The 24,275-nt window shown below is 46.4% G+C and overlaps 1 protein-coding gene across 2 annotated transcripts in view; it reads right to left on the reverse strand.

Annotated features, from left to right (window-relative positions):
- Window positions 1–318: 318 nt before the first annotated feature.
- Window positions 319–24,275, reverse strand: part of LOC129811697 (transmembrane protein 260-like) — a 31,506-nt gene continuing 7,549 nt past the window's right edge. Inside the window, exons 5-17 of one of the 2 annotated variants that reach the window (XM_055863213.1) lie at window positions 13,289–13,466; window positions 12,922–13,035; window positions 12,621–12,800; window positions 12,460–12,500; window positions 11,332–11,418; window positions 9,724–9,832; window positions 8,915–9,087; window positions 8,028–8,199; window positions 7,682–7,821; window positions 5,030–5,206; window positions 2,794–2,847; window positions 2,409–2,493; window positions 319–2,312 (exon numbers count right to left, since the gene is read on the reverse strand). In XM_055863213.1, coding sequence (XP_055719188.1) covers window positions 2,058–2,312; window positions 2,409–2,493; window positions 2,794–2,847; window positions 5,030–5,206; window positions 7,682–7,821; window positions 8,028–8,199; window positions 8,915–9,087; window positions 9,724–9,832; window positions 11,332–11,418; window positions 12,460–12,500; window positions 12,621–12,800; window positions 12,922–13,035; window positions 13,289–13,466 — 1,765 coding nt within the window. In that variant the 3' untranslated portion in view covers window positions 319–2,057. The remainder of the gene's footprint in view (window positions 2,313–2,408; window positions 2,494–2,793; window positions 2,848–5,029; window positions 5,207–7,681; window positions 7,822–8,027; window positions 8,200–8,914; window positions 9,088–9,723; window positions 9,833–11,331; window positions 11,419–12,459; window positions 12,501–12,620; window positions 12,801–12,921; window positions 13,036–13,288; window positions 13,467–24,275) is intronic. The other variant, XM_055863214.1, reaches the window with a different exon arrangement.

The raw sequence follows: 24,275 nt of genomic DNA on the forward strand, positions 1-24,275 counted from the left end.
GGGGACAGAGGGGTGTTAGAGAGGGAGGGAGACAGAAACGATGACAGAGAGGGAGAATAAAGCAGAACTGAGGACGTGAGATGAGAAAAGGCTAACAATACAGTAAGGTGGCAGAGAGAAAAAAACACAAAAAATATAAATGGCAGATTCAAACAGCTTCAAATAGATTTTTGGTGATTTTTTTGCATCTCCTTTTAATACTGATTTGTATATATTTGTATAAATCAGTAAATATACTTACACCAGAAATAAAATGTCTCATAGAAAAAATTAACTAATACAGTAGAAACAGTAAAGTAAAGCTCTGAAAAAAAAAAGTATTTCTTAAGAGTATTTTAATCTTTGGAGAACAGAAAAACACTTTTTTCTGAGAGAGAGATGAGCCACCTGTTCTAGGCCAATTCTCATCAGCCAGCCCCGTGGACAGAGTAGAAGGCAGGTTGTTTTCTGAGAGGACCGGAGCAGCACTTCTAGTGCTCTGTCCTCTCTGTCCATGCCATTAAAAGTACAATGAGAGCAGATGACAGGACAGGACACAGGCTAGGCTGGCTGTGGACACAGGAGTGGCTGTGGACACAGGAGTGGCTGTGGACCAGGTCTCATAGAAATCAGTGGCGCCCAAATATCAAACACACCAGCCCCGAAAGAGTGAAATAGCATGTTCCCAGACTGAGAATGTGTACGGTAAATTAGGTAGAAAGTCTATGCGAGAACAGAGGGGAGAAGGAATGAAAAGGAAAGTAGTTAAAGATGTAATCAAGTGTACTGAATCACCATGTCTCTCAGACCAGCCTCAAGTGACTGAGTCCATCTATCCAGGAGTGTGGGTCGTGCTGCTGAGGACCTTTGCATGCCTGGATGCAACGTCTCTGAGTGTCTGCGTGACTGTGGTTGTGACTCGATGTCTGCGTGACGGAATGTCTCTCTGGAGATGAAAGCGCTCCACTGCTCGGTGTGTGTGCGTGTGATTTTCCTCTCTGCGTATCACTGGAGGGGCACACACACACACACACACACACACACACACACACACACACACACACACACACACACACACACACACACACACACACACACACACACACACACACACACACACACACACACACACACACACACACACACACACACACCCCTCTAAAAGGGTCCCTGGCATTGTAACATTTCATATTTAATTTAAATCTATGAGGGATTATAGCTCTGTCGTCAAAGGGAGAAAAAAAAGCTAATTGAATCCATTCGTTTTTAAAGGACCAACTCAGATGGATGGATAGTCGGTGGGCAGTGGTGGCGACTGGGAGCCAGGGTCACGCTAAGAGCCCAGAGCCCAGGACAGCGACAGCGCGGCAATGCACAAGTCCGTCACAGATTAAGAGCCTGCTCTAATCCCCCATTTCTGCGCCCAAATTGGGTTTCCCTCAATCTCAGCCCTGCCAGCTAATGGGAGAAAAAGATAACTAAATCAGCAGGTGGCCACGGCCACATAATCATAACGTTAAAAGCTGTGAGAGAGAAAGAGATACAGAGAGAGACAGAAAAATGAGATGGGGAAATAGTAAATAAAAGTGTGTATGTGTGGGAGACTTGAACAGCTTGATTGGGTTCAATCCAGGCTGCAAAAGTCATGTAATGTCCCCAGTGGAAAACATTGCTGCAGTGTGAGGTGCAGCCTGGTTCCTGCTTGTCTGGACAACCCCACCTCATCACAGAGAGCTCCATCACCAGCACTACCTCCATATTAGGTCCCATGTTGTAGCCAAGTATTTGACAAGGGATGTTTTTCCTGCCCTACTTCATCACAGAATTTCCCAGGCCACCATACATACATTTTTCCATGATGAATCCCGGTAGAGCCCAGTCTACTCTCCACTGTACTGGGCGTGTTCAACCCCTGAGAAAACCCTTCATCCCAACCACTAGAGCACCAGACGCAGCCTGTAGGTCAGTCAACATCCCCTGGCTGCCACACTCATTGAGAGGACCTCTCCTCATCAGAGAGTCTCCATGGTGTCCTGCAGTACTTCCTGTATGCCTGCTCTATCTGACACTCCCCTCCCTCACGGGGTGTGTTTCTGCCGGAGCCTGGTCCTCTCCTGCAGCAGGTGGGAGACGGCGGTGCGGATAGCGGGGGCCTGGGAGTCGGTGGGCTCCTTGTCCAGGTACAGGCTGAAGTGCTGGATGCTGCAGGTCAGCAAGCTGTCAGGGCTGTGGCCCTGCTTCCCTGAACGCAGGAGCCTCTCGCTGGCCAGGGCCAGGTTTTTATCCCAGTTGGGAGGGTAGTCTGTATGCCTCTCCACGATCTCCTTATACAGCTGTCAATCACAAAGAACACAACTTGTACACAATAACCATAATCTATTGGTTTATGCTCATACTCCTATATGTTTACTATGGGAGGACTGACTCACAGTGTAGGAGAGCTCAAACAGGCGAGCTTTCCCCTCTCCCTGGATCCTCTCAGCCAGGTCAAACATAAAGAAAGCCGTCTTCATCCTGAAACAAAGAGGATACATCACAGGCTCAGGGCTAAGTTCTGGATGGATGGATGAACCGTAGAGATCTATCTGCAGAGATGCACTATCAGAATAGAGTGATTTATGCAGATGCTAGCTACACAACAGCATTTCATGTAGAATAGCTGGTGCTCTACCACACCAGACTGGGTTATGTATTTGTTTAAGCTAGCAGACAAGGGTGATCTGTCATAGAGGCTCTATCTGTAAACTATACATATACAGTGACCGTAACAGAGAAGAAGGAGTCAGTGTCTTCGGGGTTAACTCTTTACTGTACCTGGCCTGCCACATCTCCTCATTAGCCACCCTCTCCCAGGACCCTGGGTGGAAGCTGGAACCAGACACAAAAACAGCTCTTTATCTCAACACCTCTGGGGCTTTTCTTATGCATCATTCCTTCCACACTATCATATTCATTCTGTACCACTATTGGTTTTAATATATAATGAACAAAAATATAAACGCGACATGCAACAATTTCAAAGATTTTACTGAGTTACAGTTCATATAAGTAAAATCGGTTAATTCAAATAAATTATTCAGGCCCTAATCTATGGATTTCACATGACTGGGAATACAGATATGCACCTGTTGGTCACAGATACCTTTAAAAAAAGGGTAGTTGCCTGGTAATGTTGTCCCACTCCTCTTCAATGGCTGTGCAAAGTTGCTGGATATTGGCGGGAACTGGAACATGCTGTCGTACACGACGATCCAGAGCATCCCAAACATGCTCAATGGGTGACATATCTGAAGAGTATGCAGGCCATGGAAGAACTGGGGCATTTTCAGCTTCCAGGAATTGTAAACAGAACCTTGCGACATGGGGCCGTGCATTAGCCTATCATGCTAAAACACTTGGTGATGGCGGCGGATGAATGGCACAACAATGGGCCTCAGGATCTTGTCACGGTATCTCTGTGCATTCAAATTGCCATCGATAAAATGCAATTCTGTTCATTGTCCATAGCTTATGCCTGCCCTTACCATAACCCCACCGCCACCATGGGGCACTCTGTTCACAACGTTGATATCAGCAAACCGCTTGCCCACACGACACCATAAATGTGGTCTGCGGTTATGAGGCCGGTTGGACGTAATGACAAATTCTTTAAAAGAACGTTGGAGGCGACTTATGGTAGAGAAATGAACAATCAATTCTCTGGAAACAGCTCTGGTGGATATTCCTGCAGTCAGCATGCCAATTGCACGCTTCCTCAAAAAACTTGAGACATCTGTTGCATTGTGTTGTGTGACAAAACTGCACATTTTAGAGCGGCCTTTTATTGTCCCCAGCACAAGGTGCACCTGTGTAATGATCATGCTATTTAATCAGCTTCTTGATACGTCACACCTGTCAGGTGGAAGAATTATCTTGGCAAAGGATAAATGCTCACAGGGATGTAAACAAATTTGTGCACAAACTTTGAGAGAAATAAGCTTTTGGTGCGTGTGCAAAATTTCTGGGATCTTCTATTTCAGCTCATAAAACATGGGACCAACACTTTAGATGTTGCATTTATATTTATGTTCAGGGTATATTGTTCAACCAAGTATGCAGGTTTAGGTTTTCACAAATCTAATGTGAATATATACAGTACTGTCAAAACATCAGACGGCAGAGCAACAATACCAACACATTAGACATGGAATAACCCATATATCCTTTTCCATTTTGTTGCGTATAAACACATGACCTCTTCTTCAAAATGATATTTTAACAGGGTTCTGAGCTAATATTTGGCTTGTGGGCATCGACGGACACGCTTGTGAGGGCAAGGGAAATAATGTCACAGTATTCAGCCATGATTATCGCAGTGAATGAGGGGCTGCTGGCAACGGCAACAGAATATGGAGCTTTGACTAATTCCACTTTTGACACACTTATTGACAAAACGCAATAAGAAACTCATTATGTTTCATCTTCAGTCTCATTTCAAATAGCTGAAGGCCTAATGTCTTGCTTTGGTATAATGCAGAAAGAGCTTCTGGATCAGAGCATGGAAAACAGAGGAAACCTTGCTGTAGGAACGTCGGTTCTCTGACAGTGAAAGACCACATAGAGAAGGAATAGTCAACACCAAAGAGTATCTCTGATCATAAGATTCCTCAATGGATTCCTAACTAGCATGTTTGTCATGGTAGAAACAAACATACAGTAAGTGTACAGAAATGCTATGGCATAGGCCTCCAGCAGGGGTGTCAAACTAATTCCATGGAGGGCCTAGCGTCTGCTGGTTTTGCCTTTCAATTAAGACCTAGACAACCAGGTGAGAGGAGTTCCTTACTAATCAGTGACCTTATTTCATCAATCAAGTACAAGGGAGGATGAAAACTCACAGACACTCAGCCCTCTGTGGAATGAGTTTGATATCTGGTCTACAATATGACCATTTCCATGGCGACTAGCAGAATCCCATAGACTCCCCATGGAGTGTAGGCTTCTCCTGCTGAGCAGGGCCCCCCACCCCTCCAGTGGGCCCTCTGGGCTTTGTGTGTAATGTACTGTGTACCTGTTGTGTGGCTCGGTCCAGTTATAGATGTAGCGGGTGCGACGGGCCCACTCCTCCGGGTGGAAGTGCTCCTGGGCAGGCACCAGGTGGTCACACACGCCTAGGGGCCAGCGAGAGAAGCTCCTCTCCCAGCTGGGGTCCCCGTTAGGCAGCCCGATACAGGCCAGCACAGCCCCCCTGCAGACACACACAATCAGGCAGGCACCGTGCTTCTGAAGTGGGCAGAGAACAACCACAAGGCTGGAAACCTCTGAAGGGACCTATCCCCAGCTGTCCATCTCCCCCAAAACACTACTCACTCTCCCCTCAAACACTACTCACTCTCCCCTCAAACACTACTCACTCTCAGCCCAGGTGGCTGCTGATAGAACTGAATAGGCATACATGGGAAGCACATACAGTACAGTCAAAAGTTTGGACACACCTACTCATTCAAGAGTTTTTCTTTATTTTTACTGTGCTCTTCAGTAAGGCCATTCTATTGCCAATGTTTGTCTATGGAGTTTGCATGTCTGTGTGCTCAATTTTATACACTTGTCAGCAACGGGTGTTGTTGAAATAGCCAAATCTACTAATTTGAAGGGGCGTCCAAATACTTTTTATATACAGTACCAGTTAAAGGTTTGGACACCCCAACTCATTCAAGGGTTTTTCTTTATTTTTACTATTTTCTACATTGTAGAATAGTGAAGACATCAAAACTATGAAATAACACATATGGAATCATGTAGTAACCAAAAGTGTTAAACAAATCAAAATATATTTTATATTTTAGGTTCTTCAAAGTAGCCACCCTTTGCCTTGATGACAGCTTTGCACACTCTTGGCATTCTCTCAACCAGCTTCATGAGGTAGTCACCTGGAATGCATTTCAATGAACTGGCGTGCCTTGTTAAAAGTTAATTTGTGGAAATTCTTTCCTTCTTAATGCGTTTGAGCCAATCAGTTGTGTTGTGACAAGGTAGGGGTGGTATACAGAAGATAGCCCTATTTGGTAAAAGACCAAGTCCATATTATGGCAAGAACAGCTCAAATAAGCAAAGAGAAACGACAGTCCATCATTACTTTAAGACATGAAGGTCAGTCAATAAGGAACATTTCAAGAACTTTGAAAATTTACTCAAGTGCAGTCGCAAAAACCATCAAGCGCTATGATGAAACTGGCTCTCACAAGGACCGCCACAGGAAAGGAAGACCCAGAGTTACCTCTGCTGCAGAGGATAAGTTCATTAGAGTTACAAGCCTCAGAAATTGCAGCTCAAATAAATGCTTCACAGAGTTCAAGAAACAGACACATCTCAACATCAACTGTTCAGATGTGACTGCGTGAATCAGGCCTTCATGGTCAAATTGCTGCAAAGAAACCACTACTAAAGGACACCAATAAGAAGAGACTTGCTTGGGCCAAGAAACACGAGCAATTAGACCGGTGGAAATCTGTCCATTGGTCTGATGAGTCCAAATCTGAGATTTTTGGTTCTTTGTGAGACAGGGAGTAGGTGAACGGATGATCTCTGCATGTGTGTTTCCCACCGTGAAGCATGGAGGAGGTGGTGTGATGGTGCTTTGCTGGTGACACTGTTGGTGATTCACTTAGAATTCAAGGCACACTTAACCAGCATGGCTACCACAGCATTCTGCAGCAATATGCCATCCCATCTGGTTTGTGCTTAGCGGGACTATCATTTGTTTTTCAACAGGACAATGACCCAACACACCTCCAGGCTGTGTAAGGGCTATTTGACCAAGAAGGAGAGTGATGGAGTGCTGCATCAGATGACCTGGCCTCCACAATTACCTGACCTCAACCCAATTGAGATGGTTTGGGATGAGTTGGACCTCAGAGTGAAGGAAAAGAGGCTAACAAGTGCTCAGCATATGTGGGAACTCCTTCAAGACTGTTGGAAAAGTCTTGAAGGAGGTGAAGCTCGTTGAGAGAATGCCAAGCTGGTTGAGAGAGTGTGCAAAGCTGTCATCAAGGCAAAGGGTGGCTACTTTGAAGAATCTAAAATCTAAAATCTATTTTGATTTGTTTAACACTTTTTTGGTTAGTACATGATTCCATATGTGTTATTTCATCGTTTTGATGTCTTCACTATAATTCTACAAAGGAGAAAATAGTAAAAATAAAGAAAAACCCTTGAATGAGTAGGTGTGTCCAAACTCTTGACTGGTACTGTATGCCTCCACTCTTACCCAACAAATACACAGACGAGCATATGCACACACACCATTCAACTCTCTCCCATTCCTACTGCTCCGCTTCACTCTCCTCTCCAGTGCTGTGCCCTACAGGGTTGATCCCCCTGGCCAGTGTTGCCCCCCTTAGAGACGTTCATATTGGCCAAGCAAACACTGCCCCCTGGTGGGCTTGGCATTTTAAGGACTCCTGTCCAACCCATTTGATCTCTGTTTCCCCAGACTACTATAGTCAGATGGATACAGTAGTCACACAGTAAATCATATCTACTCATTATGTATTCAGTAATTCTCTGCAGTCTTTCCCACATATGGCTGAAGCATTGTTACTCTTGAGGAAGCAGTTATAAGTCTTATTTCCTCAATGCACTGATCATTGTATCAACCACTCATTGCTCCCATTCAACCTCACCAGTTCTCTCAACTCACTCACTCTCTCACTCTCTCACTCACTGTGTGTTGTGAGAGAGGAACTGCTCCAGACTGAAGGTGTCCTTCTCCTCAGTGTGGACCGGGTCCCACCAGAGCCCAGGGAAATGAACCCCAGGGTGATGCTGGCCCAGCTTGGCCACGTACCAGCTGTACGTCATCATCTGGAGGGGGAGAGAGTAGTAATGAATAGGAGCCTTACTGAGATCATCATCATCGCAACTCTATTGTCTAACCTGTATGGCCTGTCTTCAGTATCAGGTTCAGATTCATTTCCAAATCTATTATAATATAGCTCTAATTATAATTTAATAAAGCTAGGCATGGTGTCTTGGGCCTAAATAAACCCAATACAAGGCTCAGTACTAACCTCCTGGTCAACGAGGTGTACGTCAGGCCGGACCCCCTGGCAGTAGTGGAGGTAGCGCAGGGAGTTCCCTGGGAGGTCTCCCCGGGTCAGGATGATAGAGTCTGGAGGGACAGAGGCCAGAAGCTCCCTGCCGAACCGCTCCACAACACTGTTAATGCTCTGATCACACTCCCTGGGAGGGATGCAACACAAACCTTTACAAGTCAACGGGAGAAAACATATTTTCTCTAACCACACTGACACATAACAAGTGTACGTTTGTGTACACAGCAGCGAGGTTGTGTTTGTAGGTCTTCACTTCTGAGGATTGTGTGTGTCCATTCATGTACTGTATGCATGCTTTCAAGTTGCTCTGTGGTAAGTTGTCACAGCCCCAGCTCTGCCTATCTAATCGTGGGTAGACAGGTGCAATGGGTCTGACAGTGTAGGCCAGGCTCTCCTCCTGATCAAAGCAGCTGTGTGATAGCGGCCTCAGCCTGCCAGGCAGAGCGCAGCACCATGCTGGTGTAATCTGCTGCCTCTCATGGCTAACATCTCACACTCAGCATTCACAGTGAAATCTATGTGCTAACCGTGCCTCTCTTTAGCCCCTACCATGGGGTGAGGAGAGACGGGAGAATAAAATACCTGCCATGTGGAGTGCAGGCTCCAGTTTGAAGTACAGAGAGAACTGTTGGGTTAGCTCAGGTGAGACTAGTGTGGAGGGAGTTTTGGGAGTAAAATAGTCAACACGTTGTGTGTGACCCCCAACCTATAAGACAACATGTATTTTCTAGTTTGTGCGGCAAACCTTGAAAAAAGTTGGTGGTAAAGATACTACAATGTTATAACCCCACACACAGGATGTGCCATCAAGCCTAAGTCAGTTGACAGGTTATGATGCTTACCGATGGTTGGAGTGCACCATGTGTGCCAGGACACCTACGGTGAAGAGCCAGCCTCCGGCCCTCCACAGACCCCCATGGCCTAGCCTCCTCTCCAGGCCTGTGTGTGTCCAACTCAGGCCCAGCCCAGCCATCACACACACCACAGCATCGCTCTGAAGCCAGAACCGCTCCACCTGCAGAGAGATCAAACACACAACACAGCCTTTTACCTGGGTCAGAGGAGACTGTGGCATCTCAACTCAGGCCCAGCCCAGCCAGCACACACAACACAGCCTTTTACCTGGGTCAGAGGAGACTGTGGCATCTCAACTCAGGCCCAGCCCAGCCAGCACACACAACACAGCCTTTTACCTGGGTCAGAGGAGACTGTGGCATCTCAACTCAGGCCCAGCCCAGCCAGCACACACAACACAGCCTTTTACCTGGGTCAGAGGAGACTGTGGCATCTCAACTCAGGCCCATCCCAGCCATCACACACAACACAGCCTTTTACCTGGGTCAGAGGAGACTGTGGCTTCTCAACTCGGGCCCATCCCAGCCATCACACACAACACAGCCTTTTACCTGGGTCAGAGGAGACTGTGGCATCTCAACTCAGGCCCAGCCCAGCCAGCACACACAACACAGCCTTTTACCTGGGTCAGAGGAGACTGTGGCATCTCAACTCAGGCCCATCCCAGCCATCACACACAACACAGCCTTTTACCTGGGTCAGAGGAGACTGTGGCATCTCAACTCAGGCCCATCCAGTAGCCTCCCTGCCTGTTTTCCCTGCCTGCCCTAACTAAGCCCCATGGCCCATCACTCACCACTCCCAGCAGTAGGGGTCTGCTGATGTCCAGGTTGGCTCTCCAGGCAAAGAACAGGGAGTAGAGTAGCAGCATGGTCGTCAGTAGCCAGGGAACAACACGGCGCCTCCTGGAGTAGAAGGACAGGCATCGCCATGAGAGAACTGGCCTTACACAGACATATACACAGAAATACCATATATATTACTTTCTCAATATCACATTTATTTTCACCCTCCCAACAAATACATGAAAACACACCCAGTGCAATTCACTCCCAAATTCATCAAGGTACAGGAGAGATAACATCACCCCGCCTGTAGACAGACTCACTATTACAGCTAACACGTTCTGTAGCCCACAGCATGATTGCTTTCCTAATGCTGGGTCTGGACGACAGCGTGTGAGTCACTGTGTGACGAGCCAACCACTCTGCCTCATATCACCATTACAGCACAGAGGATAGTTGTAAATGGTTTTATAAACTAACGAAAAAACACTATCCCCTAGTGGTAATCAAAACACAATTATGTGAATGGAAATGAGAATTGGAAAAAATAGCATATTTATTGTGCTGTATTCCAGGAAACTTGCCTTTCCATGGAATATCAATGGAATGACCCACGTATGTTTGCGTGTGTGTGCACGCGTTCACGTACATACATGCTTGTGTGTCTGTGTGTAAAGCCAATTGTATCAAAGTGCCCCCCAGGAGAGGCAGGGGAAGGCAAGGGGAGGCAGGGGGGTAGGGGGAGGCAGAGGGTGGGTAGGCTGAGGCAGGGGTGGGTAGGGGGAGGCAGGTGGGTAGGGGGAGGCAGGGGGGGGTGGGGGGAGGCAGAGGGTGTTGGGCAGTGCCCTGGGGACAGCCCTGCTCATGGGTTTCCCTGGCTCTGCTCTGCCTTATCAGTGGCACCCAACAGACCCCAACATAGCCACTACTGTAATGAATTACTGCATCAGAGAGCACTGCTACATACAGATACATATATTTCACATACACATCATTTCAACTAGTAGACATACAAAAAACACACATAAAAATCTCCTTTTCTTCTTTATATTGTACAGCGCCTTGACAGCACGACAGCTTTTAGCCTCATGTTGAGATCAACCAACTTTAGATTGTCTGAGAGAATGATGTGCCCAGACTGAACTCATAATTCAGACGTTTGCTATTTTACATAAATGTTTGTACCTCTATTAAGTATGACATGTTACGTTACAAATTGAATAAAGGTCTGGTTATTTAAGACAGGTTGGTCAGGAGGAAGGTTGGCTGTATACCGCAACCGTCTAGTAATCCGAAGGTTGCATGTTCAAGTGGCATCAAGGGACAACTGTAGCATTTTAGCTAACCCTTCCCCTAACCTTAACCTAATTATCCTAACCTTTTGCATAAATTCTCTTAACCTTTGTCATTAGTTCTCCTAAATAGCATCTTAAATTCTCGTACATGCAACAAGCAGCCTGGTCTCAGAGAAAGAAGTATGATACTATATGTCCTCCAATTCATATGATATTGTCCATTCGTAATGTAATGTAACATATCTAAATCAAGGGATTCAAATTTACATCCCAAATGCTAATAATTGCCCTGAGGCAAGGTTGGTCTGCCAGGTGTTTCCTTACCTGTCCCAGGAGACGAGGAACAGGCCAAGTCCAGCCAGGACCAGCACAGGGAGGGACAGGTCAGCCATACAGTGGTCCAGCTGAGCCCTGACACACACACACAAAACCTCTGATGGCCGCATCCCTCTAACCTCCATCAAACTGAAGGACACCAATTACTGAATGTCCTCTCATTTCCTCCTCATCAGATTGGAATACACCAGTAACTGTGCCCCCCCCCCCCCCCCTCGATCAAACAGACTAACTCTGTTGACTCTATGCACCCCCAGTCCCCACCCTTCCATTCGAGCGATAGACACCAATGAATGTGTCCTCTACTCAACCCCTGTCAGAGTGCCTGTCAGTCACAGAGACACTTTCCCAGAGCATCTTCTTTAATACCCATCTCTATTTGATGGCTTATTGAGTCTCTATATGAGCGAGCGAGCGAGAGAGAGAGTGTGTGTGTGTGTTTGTGTGTCAGCTTGTCTAGCGGAGTTTACATCCCCGATGTGACATGCTTGTCATGCTTGCCTCTCTCCCTTGTCTTGAAGGTGTGCTTGTCCATCAACCAGCAGGGGTGATGGAAGGGGGCGGGGGCCAGACGGGGGGGCTGGTGGTGGGGGGTCTTAAGAAGCATACTCCCCACCCGTCGTCAGCCATAGACAATTACAGAAGTTGGATGACGGAGGGGGTTGTTGGAGGAAAACAAATCTCTCCGCTATATTGCAGTGTCTGTCATCACAGCTTGTCACGCTTAAACACCAGAGCAGAGTGATCATTTCAAACTGCTGGAGAAACAGAACACAGGGATTTGGCCCTCTAAGCAGGTTCAGTTCTGCTTTGATGGGAGAGAGGGAAGAACAAAAGCTGGAGAGAGGAGAGAGATGGGCACCAGTGCTGGCGATGGATGGGCTCCCTCCTTCAGAACAGAACTGATGGGTTTTTGTGTGATGTTTAAACCGGTCTGTCTAAAGCCAAAACCATGAGAAAACCCACTCTGTCACTTCTACAGATCACATTATCCAATGAATGACCTTCAAATGCACAACATTTAAAAGCAACACACCAGAACAATTCATGCTATAGCAATGACTTCATGTGTAAAATAAAGTGAATGACTATTCTAATAAAGATGGGCATACTCACTTTAGCATCATGGTGAGGTTCCCGGTACCTTCTGCCTTGGCCTAGGGTCACATATTAAAGAAACAACCACATCAATCACCACTACACGTCCCACACTAGAGTTTGTGGTCAAGCTCAAAGATAATGTACGTTGGTACAGGTACATGTATAGAAGTATGTACCAGGCTGAAGGTGCCGTATTCAGTCCTCAGTAGGTGAGTAAAGAGGCCTGAGAGGGAAGTCTGGTCTCCCCAGCTCCAGCGAGCTGTGTTCAGGTAGGAGGAGATGGGCAGGTAGACGTAGGGCAGTAGACCCCCCAGGAAACACAGTCCCAGAGACATCAGCCCACAGACAGACAGCTCCTGACACAATCACACATAACATCTATTCAGCATCCTTTCAGATGGACCAGTTCTTCTACCTGGTTGTGTTACGTCTCTATGGCCACTCAGATGGAGAAGAGCGATGTGTCGTTAAACTTACTCTGTGAGAGTAGAGTTGGAGCAGGACCCAGGGAATGATGACCACCACGTACAACACCAGAGTGTGCTGGTTACACAGACCCAGGCCACAGCACAGCGCCCCCCAATGGGAAACCTGACAATAACAAGAGGAGACTTAATTCCTCATATTATATATAGCATTTCTGTCATTGAAAAAAATATATAAATCAAATGACGAAACATGAAACCATATTTCTATAGGTTGTACGGTAAAGTTTCCTGAGGCAGACAGTTGTGATATCACCATGGAACAGTCTATCTGGTCTGGGAGACGTGGCTGATATGCATGTTCTGTCCCGTGTGAGGGTGGAAGCTGTGGAGGGAGTGTGTGCCGAGGGCTGGGTTACCTTCCTCCTCTGGGGGGCACTGTCAGCACAGTGGAAGCTGGTAGTCAGGGAGAAGAGGAGCCCAACAAAGAGGTTGTTGAGGGAGAAGACCTCAGCCACCACCGACCACTGCCAGCTGAGCCTGGACACAGCAAACACGCCCCCAGCCAGCACCGCACCCGGCCCTGAGCCTGCCAGTCTAGAGTAGAGGGAAGAGGGTGAGGCACAGGGGTTAACACACAAATTTAACTGCTCAAGAAATCATAGCATTTTTCCCCGTTTTTAATTGTAGAGTAACTGTCCAATCATAGGTATGAGCAGCTCCGGGCAATGTGGGCATGAGTAATTATCCCAAAGCTAGATCTGAAAATCATATTTAGGATTGACCATATGATTGCTCAAAAAATCATTGGCACATTTTTGTTAATTATGGAGTACTTGTCATTGCAATAAATCGTATATTTGCGTAGCTATAGGTATTATCTAAAATCTAGGCCATTCCCATACCTATCCTTCAACCGTCCTCTCCAGCAGCACCAGAGCAGCCTGACGTAAATAACCATTATGGGAGATATGGTCCTTTACTTCAATAACGTGTGCACAAAAGTTTCCCCCTGCTTCCTCTCCTGCCTTCATCTCTTGAGTCGTAACTGAAGCAAAGTTGGGATAATCCGTCATATACTAAGACCCACCACTTACTAGAAAGAGAGACAGAGGGAGAGGAAGAGGGACAACAAATGATGAGGAGGAGAAGGGGAAGAAAAGAAAAATAGTAAAAAGATGTGTGAGTGGGGGGGTGAGAGTATGAGGATGAAATGAAGAAAACGGAGGAAAAAGTTGTGGGGGAGAAAGAGGAAGAAAAAAAGCCGCCTAGTCCCCGGCACGCTGGCTCTGAAATATGAGCGGGCTCCACAATTAAGGAAGTCAGGCAGTATGGCCCTTTCCGCCATTGTGTGGAGTGGCTTAGAGTCCTCATCAGCCTATCAGCTAACTGACAGGCAGAGAGCTGCTCTATTCAGCACGGCAGATACAAGCTGCAGGCCAAACGGCTGCCAGGTCCCTTATGACCCCACAATCCCTTGCCGGTGACAGCTTCAAGCTCCATAGCAAATTAGGCGCTCTCACATTACAATCGCAGAAGACAGATTCCATTAACGGTATCTGAAATTGAGTAGAGAGCAGGCCCGTTATCAGACCTGACTCATAAGCACCGCCATTAATCACAAGGCATGATACCATTTATACATTTCCAGCTCGCTGCCTGCCGCTGTGATAGTCAGCCACAAAAGGCCTGATGAGACTTAGGCTAGGGGAACAATGGAGCTTTCTGAGGAAAGCGCGGTAAATCAAGAAAAAAGAGGGAGAGGAGAGTAAAAAATACCTCTCCTATCCTCCAGTCTTTTTGCTCTGTGTTCTATGTGATGCAGGGTTGTAGTGGGGGGTGTTGAAGGGATGTCTGGGTGTGGGGGTGGGTTCAGTCTTAGTAAGAGATAGCAGCGTCTTTCTCACTGCACCGATCCAGGAATTAGTTGTAACTTGAAGGGTAGGAGGAAGGGGTGGGGGGCAGATGGGGACTTTTGTTGAAGGGCAGGGACTCCCCGCACCCTCAATTCTACCCCCCTGCGCGGCAATTAACCCCAGCCCACACGCTTAGCAGGGGGGCTGGTTTTGAGGTAGAGCAGGGTGCTGCGCACTAGTGGGGGTCCCTGGAAGTAATGTGGATATTACACCAGGCTTGCTTTGGCTTCTACAGACCTGCCTGACAAGCACACTCCCACATACACACAACCACATTCCTGTCCCCTGGCCCTTTATTCCTTCTGAGAGACTGACACATCTCTCTCCTAGGGCCTGTCAGTGTGTAACAACCCAGTGATGTGTGTACTCTCAGGTTTAAATGACCTGTCTGTCTGCAGAGGACCACCTGGATTCCCAGTCAGTCTTTTAGCCTGTCCATGGCTCCTTCTCTGGGCTAAGTCTGGGGCTGGCTGCTCCCATGGTAGAGAGATGAAGAGGAAGGGACTCTGACTCCATTTTGGCCATGTTTCCTGTTATCAAAGCTCAGTGTGCTGCAGGATGCTGCTGTGCTGTAATGTTGTGGCTCACTGACAATAGCTGTCTGGTTGAGACATGGCAGGAGAATAATATGTTCTCAGTGAGGCTATTTTACCCTGAACTGATCTCGTGTGCCAGAATGTCTCAGTCTCATCACTGGGGTAATTCACTGGATGACAAAGGAATTCTAAACAGAAATGCTGTACAGAAATTCTATGTATTTCATGAAGATATTGGGAGATCATTGCCCTGCTAAAGAAACATACAGACCATTTAAGAGGAAAGAATCCTGGAAATTTGAACAATAATCATCAAGCTCTTACTGAAGTAAAATACATCTACCAAAATCGTACAACAGTTCATGCTCTAAATTAGAAATATCCTAAATAAAGTAATAACTGTAGGTCAGTAAGCAGAAGAAGAAAAAATACATTCAAGGTAAACACAAATACTCCATGTCCACAATCCATGTCCTCAAACCAACACAGATATAGTTCCCAGTGCCTCTACGGGGACAGACAGTAGGACACAAATTGCTTGCCAATGTCACTTTGAAGAGTCAAAGCAAAACCTACCTCATTTACCCCCTCAGTTTCTAAACATGGGCCAGAGGCTTGCCAGCACTGCACTGAAGCCCAGCACCAAACACCTGCCTGCCTTGCGCTTGTCTGGGCTGGCCTCAATAACGCAACACAAAGGGCCACCAGCAGCCTGTCTGTAGTGAATGTGTAGGGAATGAGGCAACACAAAGGGCCACCAGCAGCCTGTCTGTAGTGAATGTGTAGGGAATGAGGCAACACAAAGGGCCACCAGCAGCCTGTCTGTGGTGAATGTGTAGGGAATGAGGCAACACAAAGGGCCACCAGCAGCCTGTCTGTAGTGAATGTGTAGGGAATGAGGCAACACAAAGGGCCACCAGCAGCCTGTCTGTAGTGAATGTGTAGGGAATGAGGCAACACAAAGGGCCACCAGCAGCCTGTCTGTAGTGAATGTGTAGGGAATGAGGCAACACAAAGGGCCAGACCAGGGGATGGACTGTCACATATAATGCCACAGCCGTGCCATCACAGATCAGCCCTCCACTGTTCTCTCACTCCGTGAGTGGCGCTTTGGGAGAGACATGGCTGGAAAAGAACCACACATTCCTGAAGAGGCTAGGATGAAGCCCATGAAGTGGTGCCCTGGCCTGGCCTGGCCTGGTCTGGTGTGACAGAGGGTTCCAGCTGGCCTTGGCTCAGTAACACTGGCACCCCAGGGTTTAGATGTGGCCAGGACAGGACAGTGGGCTGAACACTGAGGATCTTTAGATAATATGACAGTGTTTCTGGCTAACTGCTCTGTTGCATCACATTTGGGAAACAGACATGCAACCCTGTTTTTGGGCCAAGCTAGGTAAAATAGAGGTAACAATTTAACTATCTACTATAAAGCATATATTACACAAGTAGATCATACACATGATATTATGGGTGCTACATATATCATTATAAAAATGTTATGAATTTATTCATAATACCTAGCCTTCCAGCAGCTAGCAAACGGACCTTCCTAAATGTGCACACATTCCTGTTTAAATTCCCCAATCAGGCAGAAGCAGCAACCACAGCAGCAGATAGGAGAGAAGAGGAGTGGTAAATCAGGACCAGAGAGTGGACCATGCCTCAGTCACCCCTCCTCCAGGAGAGCACCCGCCCGCCCCAACGCTCCCGACTACATGCAAAATTAATCACCACAATCCCGCTCAAACAATGCAGCCACTGACATGACAATTTCTCCCAGAATGCCATCTTAATCTCCAGCCCAACACACAAAAATTACACAAAACAGAAAAAAACAAATTACAGAAATCCTGTGCTTATGCGATTCACAGAAAGCCATTTTTATGCTGCTGCTGCAGCTATTTCAACAAAGTCATTAGGCAGCCACCACTGATATATAAATGTTACTCTATAGATTCCATTAACTAATTCTGGCTGAATTGTAATTGCCGAGTCTGATCCGTCTACTAGCCTGGTGCCTTATTAAGACTGCCTGTGGTGGGTGAGGGATGTAAAATTTACGTCCGAGGCAGACACAATCTCAGGGCCACAGGCGAGCGGAATATTAAACTGGTACTTTGTTATGCTGTCTATCTACCCCCCTCATACCCCCCTCTATCCCCATCCCACTGCCTGTAATGAGGAAATAACATCTTCATTAAACATCTGTTTAACTGTATTACAGGATGAATCCTAGGGGGAACCATTGGTCATGCTGAGGATGGGGGGTGAGAGGAGCAGGGAGGCCTCATGTCCTAGGACACAGTAGGCTATCATACAGACACGGCAAAGGTCCAAACATAGGAGCTTTTAAACAATATCAATACAACTACACTCTTCAATCTATGGTTGAGAGAAGTATGGCTCTGAACACTGAGTGCCTTGATGTAGATTCTACCTGACCACAACAGATGTGAAAGGGAGGGGCTGCCTGGCCACCGGCAGGGGGGTAGCGGATGGAGAAAGGGGGATGCTCAGCTGTTTCCCCCCACCCCATTCATCCCTATAAAACTACACACACACACACACACACACACACACACACACACACACACACACACACACACACACACTGATCCAGTGATGACCCCACCACACATGTCCCTCCAGCAGCCCCAGCCCAGTGGAAAAACAAGCCACCTGAGTGAGCAGCAGCGGGGAGTAGGGAGGGGGAGCACCATCAGGGCCATATGGTGGAGGCCCTATAAGGAGCCTGGGCCACAGCACTGGGCACTAGGCATGGTCTGGCACACCGCCCGCCCTGCGGTCCACTGACGTATCAGCTGGTCCACACAGGCCCGCTCTTGGCAGGTGAGTGTCTCGCCGGTGCGCCTTTGGGATGGGGGAGGGAGGGGATGGGGCATATTTGGTGCGCCTCAGGAATCCTGTTGTTATGTAATTGTACGATCACACGACGTGTCAAAAGTGCTGATTGTTGGATGTTGGTGGTGACAGTGTTTTTGTTGTTTTAGCGTTCCACTGGCTGTGTCAGTGTACTCCGTCTGTCTCTGGTCTCAGGATTACTATAGGAACGACGTGAGAGAGATTCCTCTCAGGTAGCACAGATTCAGAGGAGCTTTAGTAGATAAACTGTGAAATGAGGGAGCACCAAATACTGAGCTCTCTGGATTATCCTCTTTCACAGGGTACACACGTTCTTAAAGTCCTCCTGAGACTCACTGTATAGAGGACTTTTGTAGGACTGATAGGGTCATATATTATTCCTAGGAAGTTTCAAGTACAATCATACCCCTGCACATCCACTCGGTACTGGTACCCCGTGTATATAGCCAAGTTATCGTTACTCATTGTGTATTTATTTATTCCTTGTGTTATTGTTTTTCTATTTTTCTCTCTGCATTGTGGGAAGGGCTCATAAGTATGCATTTCACTGTTAGTCTACACCTGTTGTTTATGAAGCATGTGACAAAAAACATTTGATTTACTAATTATTATCATTATGGCCACCATCCTTAAAGGCTTGTTTAGTCCTGGTGTGATAACATAGGAGACGGGCAATTTGGCCATCAAACCATGTGATTAAGCCAAGTGCGCTGTAATTGACAAATCAAAGGGAAGCTAAGTGCTACATTTTACACTTACGCAACTTGCAGTTTAGGGAGAAATGGCTTCCAAGTCTATCAATTTACATTCCACCACATTAAAAAACAGCAATCTGTCCGACTAATTTAAATTGATACATCAAAGGCTTGCTATGTTGGGAATATTACAGACAAATTTCAAGGTCTTGCAATTTACTGTTTTGGAGGAACTGCCTTCAAGTCCATAAAAAAATCAAAAGTGGATATCATGTAATAACTTCAATGCAATAAGTCCCTACGCATTTGAAACGGACTATTCCTCTGGTGCAACCACTTGCATAACCACTCTCAAAATACTGCTGTGATACAAACAAAAGTTAGATGGAGATTGCATACAAACGAGGGGAAATGTCAATCACAGACATAGAATAGATATTACTATAGTTCAACTTCGTGAGATTAGCTAAAATGTTCCTGAGAGGGCTGAGCAGGAGGGAGTGCAGACTGGTCAGTCTTGGCATTTAGTCTGAGGGCCAGGTCTGGCCGGAGGGACCCCCACAGGGGCGTGGCATGTCATCTCTGCCACCCTACCGGGCACGGGCGAAGCACCCAGTGCCCCCAGCAACCATTCCGGAAACCATATACCCCCCTTGCCCCCTCAAGCTCTATCAGTACCATACCAAGTCTGCCAGCTGAACTCCAGCCACAGCCTCAACCCAAATCATTCTCCAGACAGATAATGACTAAAACCTTTATGCTTATTTTTCAAATTGAAAAGCGTAAATTATACATTCATACTTAAAAGCTTAGATGATATGACTGGGTGCTCTGGCTGAAGTCCTCAGTGCCCATCAGCCCATTAGGGGGGTCCTCATAATGACTTTTCACTTAGTTTAATTATAATCCGAAATTTGATCTAAATCCTTAGAGATTACAAACAGGGCAGCACTTTCCATGTGTTGTGGTCCAAATATCTTCAGACAGCATGCATAGATGCTGTCTCCAAAATCCCAGTATGTTAGTGGCTAGCCAGAGCTTAGTGAAATGGTGCGATTGATCGTTTATGAAACAAATTCCAAAACGCAGTTGAGTCCATATCGGAGACAGAGACCGAGAGAATGAGATCCACAGAGGGAACAACTACTCTCTAGCTGTTCCCTCTGTGGATTGTTGCTCTGTGGATCTCATTCTCTCGGTCTCTGTCTCCGATATGGACTCAACTGCGTTTTGGAGTTTGTTTCATAAACGATCAATCGCACCATTTCACTAAGCTCTGGCTAGCCACTAACATACTGGGATTTTTGGAGTGAGTGAGAGTGGAAAGAAATAATAAGGATTTTCCTCTCCTCTGTCCTCTCTTGGGAGGCCAGCCGGTTTCAGGTTATGAGTCACCTCTGAAGAGAGGAGGAGAGGCAGGACAGGGGCTGAGAGTGAGGCTGAAGTCAGTCAGTCCGGGCTGAGGGCCAGTCCACATGGAGAGAGCACTTCCTCCCCAGCCCCTGTCCTGCTCCAGCAGGGCTGACCCTGTACCCTGACCCCCTTCAGCCCACCTGCCACCACCGGCCAAGCACACAGGAAATGGACCCAGCCCACTGCAGCCCACATGGGAGCAGTGACACTCCCTTTACCAGCCCTGTATCACCTGCTTTCTCCGGCCCAAAACAGCTTGCTGGTTCTGTATCTGTGCTACAAATGGCACAGTTTTTAACATACGCCACAATTAATTTGTTGGAATGGTAAATCTAACACGGTGCACAGTAAATACTCAAAATAGCATAGCACTGCATGCATAAATGGGCCATGTAAATGGGGAAAACGTCTGAAATTAAGCTGCCACCAATGGTGCATAGAGCAAACATGTAGGAAACTACCAAAATCAGCAAACGGTCGATGTAAGACAGGCCAGGCGACAGTGTGAGATAAAAGCACACAAAGAGAGAGAGGGGGGAAAAGACTCCTTACATGATGGGGTCAGCAGGCAGGCAGGCAGAGCTGCAGGAGGAGGGCCGTATGCAGGGTGGCATGGGAATGTACAGAGACACAGTGGCTAACATTCTGAGGTCCTGATTGGAGGGAGGGAGGGAAGATCCTGTCCCTTTTAGACCCAGGAGTGCAGAAGGGGGAGATTAGAAATCGTGCCATGTCAGAATTGGGAGCATGCTGGGTGATGGGAGGTGTCAGGCACTTGGAGGGGTCTGTGACTGTGTGACACACACACACACAACGGGTAGGCGATGGGTAAACAGGCTGGTTGTGTTTGTGGGGGAGGAGTGTGGTGGGACTCCGCTCTGAATACAGAACAGGGGGATCAGGAACACCACTGCCAGTCAGAAACGACCCAAAAATATCCCCAGTCCTTTCACCAAGCAGCAAGATGCAAACGTCAGTTGGAAAATGTTCAGGGATTACAGAATTGTGCTATGAAGAGTTTACATTTTGTGCTAAAAACCCATTTGTTGGCTCATTTAGTAATTATCCATTTAGTTATTATCTATATCAGGTATTCCCAAATAGGGGTACGGGCAATGCCGTCAGGGGGTACGCCAAATAAAAATGTGATTCACTTTTTTTTTTTTTTTTTAATAAAAATATATATATATATTTTTTATCACATTTTCAAACAGTCCATTTATATTTTCCAACCTTTGGGTGAGGTTTTTTTCCTCGCCTGAGTAGCCTTGTTTCACTGCCAAAAATAAAATTAAACCATATAGTGTTCAGTGAAATAACAACACAATGTCAAATACAGGTAACCTAGCCAAATAATTAACATCCAATCACATTAACCGTTACTCTCTCACGGGAATTCCACTAAGGGTCCGTATATGTAGCCAAACGTAGCTGCTGCTCGTTCCATTTTCTCGAAAATTGATAAATGGTTAAAAAAAGTAAGGCCCGTGTCCATAGAGACACATACCAGCTCTACTGGTAATACTGCTACTACCAGCGGTACTACACCTGCACCTGTCGATGACACAAGTTTTTCTGCTTCCACGAGCACATCCAATGCTAGCATCAGTAATTCATTGTTAGCCCAGCTAGCATGGACACTGACAGTTGTGAATCTGATGCAGCCGAAGAGCTACTGCCCCCTTACCCGGTAAAGCACCGAACAACAGACAGAGACGTTGGATCATCGAAGAGGCGCAAATATGATGAGAACTACGTTGATTTGGGGTTCAATTATATTGAGAGTAGTGCCTTTCCTAAGCCACAGTGTGTTATATGTGCAAAAGTACTGTCTCACAACTCGATGAAACCTTCACTCTTGCGCAGACATTTAGAAACAAAACATGACGATTTGAAAAATAAGCCACGGGAATTTGATGTATAAAAGCAACAGATACCATTAATAAGAAGGGGCTAGAAGTGTCTTTAATGGTGAGCTATCGAGTGGCTAGGACAGGCAAGTCCCATACTATTGTGGAGGACTTAATTCTTCCTGCTGCCGCGGATATGGCTGGGACAATGCTAGGGGAAAAGGCCCAAAAAACTATACAGACAATGCCTTCATCAAACAACACTGTTTCACGACGGATCAGTGACATGGCAGGAGATGTTTTAAAACAATTACTGCTTCGCATACAAGCCAGTGAATTATATGCGTTACAGCTGGATGAGTCAACAGACGTGGCCGGCCTGGCACAGCTCCTGGTATATGTCCGTCACGTTTATGGGGGTCAATTAAGGAAGACATCCTCTTCTGCAAACCACTGGAAACCAGGACAATTGGAGAGGATATTTTTAAAGCACTGGACAGCTTTGTGACATCAAATGGACTTTGGTGGTCAAGATGTGTTGGTATCTGTAATGATGGTGCAAAAACCATGACAGGTAGACATAGTGGAGTGGTAATGCGCGTGCAAGCAGTTCCTCCCAATGCCACTTGGTGTCACGTTCCTGACCTGTTTTCTGTTGTTTTGTATGTGTTTAGTTGGTCCGGGCGTGAGTTGGGGTGGGCATTCTATGTGTTGTGTTTCTATGTTTGGTTTAATGTGTTGCCTGATATGGTTCTCAATTAGAGGCAGGTGTTTGACGTTTCCTCTGATTGAGAACCATATTAAGGTAGGCTGTTCTCACTGTTTGTTTGTGGGTGATTGTCTTCCGTGTTTGTGTCTGTGCACCACACGGGACTGTTTCGTTTGTTTGTTTGTTTGTTGTAGTCTGTACCTGTTCGTGCGATCTTCGTGTTTATGTAAGTTCTCAAGTTCAGGTCTGTCTACGTCGTTTATTATTTTGTAATCATTTCAAGTGTTCTTCGTGTTTCGTCTTTGTTTAATTAAATTCATTATGTATTCATCACCCGCTGCGCCTTGGTCCACTCATTCACAAACAAGACGAGCGTTACACTTGGGTACACTGTAGCATCCACTGAGAGACTCTTGCTGCCAAGGGAATGCCTGACAGCTTGAAATACGTTTTGGACACTACAGTGAAAATGGTTAACTTTGTTAAAGCAAGCCCCCTGAACTTTTGTGTATTTTCTGCACTATGCAATGATATGGGCAGCGACCATGTGAAGCTTTTACAACATACAGAAGTGCACTGGTTATCAAGGGGCAAAGTACTGGTACGTTTTTTGTATTGAGAGATGAGCTTAAAGTTTTCTTTACTGACCATATTTTTCACTTGTCTGACCGCTTGCATGATGACGAGTTTCTCACATGACTGGCCTATCTATCTGGGTGATGTTTTTTCTCGCATGAATGATCTGAATCTAGGATTACAGGCTCTCCACAACTACTTTCAATGTGCGGGACAAAATTCAGGCTATGATTAAGAAGCTGGAGCTCTTCTCTGTCTGCATTATCAAGGACAACACACAGGTCTTTCCATCATTGTATGATTTTCTGTGCGCAAATGAACTCAAGCTTATGGACAAAGTCAAATGTGATATAGCGTAGCACCTGAGTGAGTTGGGTGCGCAATATACCCAGGTACTTTCCCGAAAGAGATGACACAAACAACTGGATTCGTTATCCCTTTCATTCCCTGCCTCCAGTCCACTTACCGATATCTGAACAAGAGAGCCTCATTGAAATTGCAACAAGCGGTTCTGTGAAAATTGAATTTAAATCAGAAGCCACTGCCAGATTTTTGAATTGGGCTGCGCTCAGAGTTTCTTGCCTTGACAAATCGCGCTGTTAAGACACTCATGCCCTTTGCTACCACGTGCCTATGTGAGAGTGGATTCTCGGCCCTCATTAGCATGAAAAGTAAATACAGGCACAGACTGTGTGCGGAAAAAGACAGACGCTCCAATACAACCCAACATTGCAGAGTTACGTGCATCCTTTCAAGCACGCCCTTCTCATTAACCTGTGGTGAGTTATTCACATATTTTGAAGAACAAATAAGGTTTTATATGTAAGA

The sequence above is a fragment of the Salvelinus fontinalis genome, chromosome 15 (assembly GCF_029448725.1).
Source record: "Salvelinus fontinalis isolate EN_2023a chromosome 15, ASM2944872v1, whole genome shotgun sequence".
Classification (NCBI taxonomy): domain Eukaryota; kingdom Metazoa; phylum Chordata; class Actinopteri; order Salmoniformes; family Salmonidae; genus Salvelinus; species Salvelinus fontinalis.